The sequence below is a fragment of the Primulina tabacum genome, chromosome 12 (assembly GCF_025594145.1).
Source record: "Primulina tabacum isolate GXHZ01 chromosome 12, ASM2559414v2, whole genome shotgun sequence".
Classification (NCBI taxonomy): Eukaryota; Viridiplantae; Streptophyta; class Magnoliopsida; order Lamiales; family Gesneriaceae; genus Primulina; species Primulina tabacum.
In genome coordinates, this window is record NC_134561.1 from 36,425,978 (window position 1) to 36,434,509 (window position 8,532).

Genomic DNA, 8,532 nt, shown 5'->3' on the forward strand with positions numbered 1-8,532 from the left:
ACTAGCATCAAAATGAGTTGAATCACTCAAATGGTCACCGCGTTCAGTGAAGTTGGTCTCCTTTTCTTTCCCCTTTAATGATTCTTTATAAAGTTTACAAAGGTGTTCAGGGGCTCGACAAATTTTGAACCAATGTCCTGGAGTACCACATCTGAAACAAGAACTTTCATATCTTTTTGAGTGTTTCTCATTAACACTTGTATTCTCATGATGCCTTTTATGTGGATGGTTTGGGACGCTCTTTTGAGATGAATTATAAAAATAACTATCTCTATTGTTTTCAAAACCACGGCCTCGACCACGACCACGGCCAATTCCACGTCCACGTCCACGTCCACGACCTCGACCTCGACCTCGACCAAAATCTTGTCTTTGAATTTGATTTTGGTTTCCAGGTTTAAATTCATTTTTACTTACAGCATTTACTTCTGGAAATGCTGTTGATCCAGTGGGTCGGGACTGATGATTTCTCATTAATAGCTCGTTGTTTTTTCCGCCACAAGAAGACAGGCGATGAGTTCAGAATATCTCGCAAATCCACGTACTCTATATTGTTGCTGTAGAGTAATATTTGATGCATGAAACGTGAAAAATGTTTTTTCAAGCATTTCCGATTCTGTGACCTCATGTCCACAAAATTTTAGCTGCGAGATTATTCGATACATTGCTGAATTATAATCGCTGACTTTCTTAAAATCTTGGAATCTTAACATATTCCATTCATCACGGGCGGTCGGAAGTATAACTTCCCTTATATGTTCAAATCTTTCTTTCAATCCTTTCCACAAAGCCATGAGATCTTTTTCAATTAAATATTCACATTTCAATCCCTCGTCGAGATGTCGACGCAAAAATATAATGGCTTTTGCCTTTTCTTGTGATGTCGATATGACATTTTCTTTTATTGTCTCACTTAAACCCAATGACTCAAGATGCATTTCTACATCGAGAGTCCATGGCATATAATTTTTTCCCGTGATGTCGAGCGCAACAAATTCGAGCTTTGTCAAATTTGACATGGTGGTACTAAAAAAAAATTACGATGTATTTTATTAGTTAATGAATATTGCAATACAAAGTAATGGATAAACAACAAGTACAAGCATTTGTAAAAATAAAGAAAACACACGAGGAGGATATTCTCCGATAAATAAAAGACTCGTGAGTATGATAACCAAAATAATTAAAAATAACCTTGAGAAAGCCATCTTCTTTTTTCTTCGAAAATTTAGTGAAGAATAATTTTTAGAGAAGAAGAGAAAGTTGGAGTGATTGAATGTGTTTATGAGATCATATTTATAGGGCAAAAACTAGCCATTTTGTTACCGTTTATGACCGTTGGTGTATAAAAAAATAAAGGTATGTATTTGTATAATTTTATGATAATAATATGGTGTATATAATATTAGACATATTTAAATAATTATGTATATCATATCATATTATTATAATGATGTGTCATAAGATATTTTATTTAAAAATCTTATAGGCTTTTATACTTGTCGTATCCCTTACCGGGAGTGTGGGATGTCGTCTTAACATCCTCCCAAGATTTATAACAAGTTTTTGAAAAATTTATTTTTATTATTAATAATAACATTATATTATATATTAAATATATACACAATAAATAAATAACAGTAAAATAAATATTATTACTTTTGTTACCTTTTTCTTCTGTTTGGAGCTTGGAAAAGGATGGAGGACTTTTAGAGCTTCGTGCTGATACCATGTTGTGAAAAAGTAAAAATTTATGGTAAAAAGTAAAAATCTCAAACTCTCAAAATTTACCAAACTACACACTTTATAATATTTTTCTCTCTACTCAATTGTGAATTTCTTCACAAATGAGAGATCTATTTATAGGAAATCTTTACAAATAATCCAAAAATAAAATGCATCATTACCTAAATCATCACACACTAATTTTTAATATTTACAACTCTTATTTTCAACATTCAAATATTCAACATTCAAATATTCAATACACACATTTTAAATATATTTTTCAACAAAAACTTTGTTTTTGAAAATCTTATATTTTTTGCCCATAGGGTTTTACGTATAATCTTTAAAACATTGGGATTTAAAAATTCATTAATTTATACAGAAGAAGTGCATTTATTTTATTTCCACTGGGTACTTAAATGCTATTTACCATAATAGAACTACTGCTAGTTTTCTTGGCAAAAAGTCGAGTTCATGAACATGATCAAACACTCGTCTACTCTACCAACTTGAACACACCTAGAGGCGAATAAGTATATCATATCAAGTCCATCTCACTCAAAGTATTACCTTGAATATTTTGCAGTAATAACCTTGAATATTTTGCAGTAATAAAGTAAAACTTTATAGACAAGATACAACAAACTCAAGAGGATTTCCTTTACAATGCAACAATAAGTTGTTTTACATGTGAATGGTTTTAAACACACACACAAGAACCATGTTAACAACAAACAAAGAATAAAATTAAGGTGTTGTGAAACAAGCTTCAGTGTAAAGTTACTTTGAGAAGTGATTCCTATGCCTGCCCGATTTCGTTTTCAAACCAGTAGACTCTCCGATCACGACCTCGTCGACTAAATCCTTGAAAATCAAGCGTTCAATGTCAAGAACAGGACCCGAGATTTCATCATCGAAACTTGTCCAGCTTTCACACCGAAGAGTCAAATCTTTACATAAGATGTTTTTCCATCCGTCATCCTCTGCATCAGAGCCGCCGTCACATTTGGAAGTTTCAGCCTGAAGCCCTTCAATCTTTGAGCACAAGTCTCTGAGAAGCTTCAGTGGATTCACAGCCTTTCTTGCAGGCTTAAGCATCCTCGGCCATGGCTCAGAAAGTGCCAATCTTTGGGTAAGAATCTCATTCACAGTGTCGAAAACTAATTTTCGATGTAATTTATCTATGGACATCATCTGAGTTGCCGTCCTTTCATTGCTACGTTCTTCCTTCAGTAATGTGCTTGCTTTTGTTTGTTCCAAGACCAAAAACAAATCAGGGTTGATAGGATGGCCGGATGGATGGAATTGGAAATTTTCCAGGCTCCCTCCGAGGCCTCGGAGGAGGAGACCTGAAGCTAATAGAATCTCAGAAACGTAGCGGTGATCCGGATCAGTGTTCTCGCATAAAGAGGCGATGTAATCTGTTCGAGCTTCATCGTGGCTAGAGTTGATCCTTCTGAGCTTCTGGACTAAATTTTCGATGTTCTGAAGTTTCTTTCTATTGATTTTAGACGTGATACTCATTTCCATGGAGTTCAATCCACTATTAGTCATTGAACTTCCTTGAACCGTGTTACCGTTCTTCTCTGCATCAATGAATACATCAACTGCAGATAGAATATGTTGAGTCAATCAACTGATTATTTAACAAGAAAATTATCTTTGAATTCACGCTTACCTTTGAGGGTCTTTCCTATATACTTAGCAGGTGAAGGAGAATCATCTTTATGTGCCGCATTATCAAGAACAGAGACGGGACTTGAGTACTCGGTTGGAGCACATGCGAGCTCCGCTGCTTCTTCGTCATTCAATGTCAGGGCGGATTTCTACAATAACATCACAAGATATGTAACTAAAAGACTATAATTAACCAATTTAACATAGGATGTTGATAGCACCAACTACCAACCTTTTCTGCCAAGCCAGAGAGCATAAGTTCACAAGCCTTCAAGGATGGATATTGTCTATGGCACGTGCTAGGAGATCTTTCAGAACTAAACAATTCTACGCTTCTTGATTCATGTGTGGGACTCTTGGTCAGTTGAACTAAGTTCTCATTTTCATGATAACTCGAATTCCTTGGTTCGGCTAGGATCTCACTAGGTTGCTCCTCAATTGCATGAAAGTTCAGATTTTTTGGCCTGAGTCTTCCAGCTGGTGAAACAGACTCAGTCTGTTGCTTGTTTGGCTGTTTTCTCAATTTGCTTGAATCAGGAGGGGTGGTCAGTGGTCGAGTTCTTTTTTCCAGCCCGGCTTTCTTCTGTTGGATTCTTGGGCTGATTGATCCCGAACTCTTCCCTGAACTAGCATTTTTATCTTTGGCTGACTGTTGGGAACTTGTTGAATTCTGAGTGGCTTTCGAAATTCTGTCATTTTTCAAATTGATGGGAGTTGCAGCATTTTCTAGTTGATTGGATTTAGTAGCCAAATAGTTAGACGTTCTGCCACTGCTTGATCCTTTTCTACTTTCAATAGAGTTACTATCCTGATTTTTGAACAGACCAGGAAAGCCATCAAGGGAAAGCACAGAAGCAGCAGGTATACCAGATTTCTCAACAAGTTTAGCTGGTTTCATTATTACAATAGAAGACTCGTAATTTCTTCCCGAGCCTACCCTCTTCTTTGTGGAGGCAAGAATCTGATCCATCTTTGAATTTCGATTGTTTGATAATCTAGAATCATGTATCGGACTTGAAAATTTTTGCTCACGATCTTCATGACTGGCGAAATTTGAACCTTGACCTTCCTTTTCAGTTTCTAAAAGTCCCTTTGCCTGCATTGATTCCAATATCTGTTTGAGTGCTCGAAGGTCCTTTCCAGATTGTGTGAATTCAAGATCTTTTAATCTCTTCTCAATCTCACTGTAAACTGTAGGAATGGTGTTCGGAGTCTTTGCTAGACCTCTCGTGCTTCTGAAGGCTGGTTTCTGAGAGCTTTTACTTCCATCAGTCTGCTTCCATGGTGCAGGTTCAATTGGAAACCGCGACATTGGCTTCATTGAAGAATCGGGATTTCTCCGTCGTGGTGAGCTATGGTCGTTCCACAATTTTTTCGAAGAACTTGAACTTAATGGTTGGATTGGTTTGCTTGAATCAGTGTTCGTAAAAGACCTTGAAACATTAACAAAATCTTCATTTAGATAACTTCTACTCGAACCCACATTGCTCTCACTGGATGAGGTTGAATCAGGCAGTGTTTCCAAACCCATCAGCTTCGCAACAACGCTTGGAGGCCGTGCTTGGTTTCCAGGAGATTGTTGCAGATTATGAGTCTTTCTATCAAACTCACTGCTGTCCTTCTGCAATGTTTTCACAAAAAAGTTTGATTTTGAGTCAGCTTTCAGGCTCCGCAATGAACCTTCCCTAGTGTCTAATGAGAGTCTCGGAAGGTCTTTAAGCTTGAGGGAAGATTTGGAAACATCAGGTGCCCTGTTCATTTCCCTTCCATCATAAGAAAACCGTGGGAGATCCTTCGAAACCGAAAATGATGACCCATCTTTCGAGTGGTAAGATGCTGATCTCAAAAGTAGTTCTCTGGGTTCATTATGATACCAAGGTGCTTCTTGAAGTTTAGTTAGAACTCTAAGAGACTCTTTGAGATCAGCAGGTGTAACTGAACTTTTTTCAGGAGACAAACCATGGGAACCAACATAAGTTTTTATCGGTGGCCTAGGTGAGTCTCTGTGCTTCGCTACAAGATCCATTGCCTCCGTGGATTTAGCTTTAAATGATGATCTCTGAACTTCCCTGTACATGGAATCCTTCACTAAATGCCTCAGATCAATGACTTGTCGACTAAAGTGTGGAGATGAATCCTGCAGGCTCATAGCTGAATCCCTCAAGGGTGTTTCCGGGAAAATTATTCCATCAAAAGAGGTTGGTTCTAATTGAGTAGTTCTGTTACAATCGAGGGAACAAAAAGAGGATGAGCGGGAAGAAGATGAGAATGAAGCCCTGGACGATTCGGTGAGTACTCTCTGTCTCTCTTGCATATTCTTGTTTGGGTATTTTTCCTGTTTTGATACATGGAAAAGGTCGAATTTCAGACAGTCGAGTAAATTCCATAATTGATAGCTCTATGGCATGTGGAAAAGATCAATAAAGACACTTTGAGATGAAAATATAACCATTCTAGAATCACTGTCACGGTCCTAAAAAGTTCGACAAGAGTATCGCAAGTTATTACATATCCAACCAGATCCATGGATTCAATTTGTACTGTAAATTAATCAAAACATTCAGTTCATATCCACTCCTCGGTAAAACTTAAATCTCACCAGTGATGCAGATCTTAGCTGTCCGTTGGAAGAATCTCTTTCTAAATTACTGCTACTGGAGTGGGATTTTCCTGCAAAATTAAATAACATTAAAAATGAGTGATACAGCATATTTTTTATGAAAACATTACTTCAATATGAGTGTCATTAAACCAGTAACAGAATCTCATACGAGACATTATAAAAACTTAATCTTAAGACCTCATTGTCCTAATTCAAGATTCTTGGCAATCAACTACAAGTAGCGATGGAGAACAAATCTTTACCAGCAGGAAGCCTCTTCGTCGTATGGCCAACGATGCTCTTACCACCGGTGAGCACTTGTTGCCGATCAAACAGTTGAAAAATTCCAGTCATACATCCTATTTGCTTCTGCAAATCTAAATTGTCATCTGTCAAAGATTGCAATAGCTTTGCTGCCATCTTCACACCCCTCCCTCTTCAGTCACAATCACACCTATTTTCCCCAAAGTCCACCTTTAAGTCCTCTGGTTTAATGCCAAAACCAGCTTTCCATTTTGTCACATATACTTCTCCTACCCCTAAACATCATTCAAAAGGTAAGAAGAATCAATCACCAGCTCTGAATTATAAATTAGAAAAAAAAAATGAAGTTTCAAAATTCAGATGGTAAATTAACAAGCATCTCAAGAAGAAGCAAATTGTCATAATCTCTACAAATTCCACTTATTCATACACATTTGACAAGTAAATTTCCCCTGAAAGCGGTTTCTTTCAATTGATTACTGGTCAACACATCAAGACTCGACCTTTTTAACAGAAAACCGTGGAAAAAAATCTATCTTTCAGACAGAAAGATCTCCCAAAAGCCTCAGAGATTTCCAAAAAAATTTCAGTTTCTTTCCAGGAATCAATGCCCAAAAATAACAAGAATAAAAAAATCTCATATTACAAAAATCAAATTTCTAAGTCAAAACATTCATTTGCAATGATCTTGGATAAGAAAACCAGGCTTTATCCACAAAGAACAAACGGCAACATACCAAAAAACAGCACACATACTTTCTCGCCAGCCGCACAATATTCAACATTCACCCACTCAAGTAACTAAAAAAAACATCGCATTACAGCAAGAAGAATCTCCCTAGATCCAAAAAGAAAACGCCATTGCCAAATCCCTTAACAAGAATGCCTCAAAATTAAAATTTTCGAAGACAGCCCACTGAAGCTTGGATGGTCAGTTGTTCAACGAAACATAACATGGTCCTTGGTCCATCATCCAGAAGGACACAAGAATACGATAAAAAGAGCAAAAAGTTGGCATTGATAATATTCTAATTTTCAAGAAAATTAGTACTTAGATTTAATATGAGGAGAATAGGAGTAGGAGGAGGAGAGATGAAGGGGCGGTGTGGCCCGTGGGGGAAGGTCATTTGCAGGCTTTTCTCGCTCTTCCATGTGGAAGTGTGGAAGGGTGCTGGTACATGAGTAGGCCTAAATTCCACTGGACGAACATGTGATTTTGTCCGGGATTAATTGGGTAGTAGGAGAGATTAAGCCAAGATTCATGATGCTTTTAACTAATTTTTCAAGATTCTCTCTAAGTTTATAATAAGTAAAGTTTTTAAAAAAAAAAAACAAAAAAAAATATTATAGCTAAGAATCTGAAATAATCACATTGAAAATCACAACAGAATTAGGATATCTTCGACCTACCAAACCTGATACATAAACGATTTTCTTAGCAAGGGTATGGACTGCCTGATTCGTTGATCCATACGTAAAAGTAAAAAAATAAGATGATAACTTCCTAGCGGAGAATTTACATGTTGGGGAAAACCCATAAACCGCAGAATCCATCATGATAAATCATCAAAAATTTGACTGAAAACTTAAGCGAAAGCGTACCTGAAGCCATAATCCTGAATTCTTTAGAACGTGTCTTGATCTTCCAACTCGCTCTTTTCTTTAGAGAATCCTTTAGTTTCTCTTCAGAACTATTTTCTTAATGGGGGAGAGAATAGTGAAAGTGATAACGCGAGATCTGGGGACCATGACCCATATTTATAGATAATGTTTATCAATATCTTCTGATATTTCTGTTTTAGCCCATCATAAAAACAGAAATTACACTTATGTCTCTACACATTAAAGGCCCACAACCCATTAGATACATTAAAGCCCAATAACCCGAAACATTAATTGATCACTTTATTTTGGGCTTAACTTAATAGACAACCCACAATACATAATTATTCACATATAAGCCCATATAAATAAATTGATCCAACAGTACAATCTTCGACTATTAAACTTAAACACCAAGAATCTGGTACTGAATAATTCAATGATTCAATAACGATATGGGCATCAAATTCAACAATGACTTGATCAACTTGTAATTCTTTTAGCCAGCTCAGTGCTTCTCCAATGTCAAGGCTTCAACAATTGATGGAGTGAAATTATCAATCAAAAGCCCAAAATTTTTGCAACCACAATACCATGGTTTTTGGTAAGGATACAGCCATAACTCATAGTTGGTGAGTTGGAAAAAGGGCCGCATCGAC

At 36.7% G+C, this 8,532-nt stretch overlaps 1 protein-coding gene across 5 annotated transcripts; it reads right to left on the reverse strand.

The window, feature by feature from the left end:
- Positions 1 to 2,366: 2,366 nt before the first annotated feature.
- LOC142520538 (protein LONGIFOLIA 1-like) lies at positions 2,367 to 7,485 on the reverse strand. 5 transcript variants are annotated; one of them, XM_075623555.1, is made up of 6 exons: positions 7,094 to 7,485; positions 6,271 to 6,546; positions 6,005 to 6,075; positions 3,638 to 5,740; positions 3,407 to 3,554; positions 2,367 to 3,335 (listed from the first exon to the last, which is right to left on the reverse strand). In XM_075623555.1, the coding sequence occupies exons 2-6, from the start codon at positions 6,425 to 6,427 to the stop codon at positions 2,509 to 2,511; spliced, it is 3,306 nt and encodes a 1,101-aa protein (XP_075479670.1). In that variant the 5' UTR covers positions 6,428 to 6,546; positions 7,094 to 7,485; the 3' UTR covers positions 2,367 to 2,508. The 5 variants fall into 5 exon arrangements, with proteins under 5 accessions (XP_075479670.1, XP_075479669.1, XP_075479667.1 ...); XM_075623554.1 differs by having other exon boundaries at positions 7,028 to 7,485; XM_075623552.1 differs by having other exon boundaries at positions 7,009 to 7,485.
- Between the last annotated feature and the right edge of the window lie 1,047 nt (positions 7,486 to 8,532).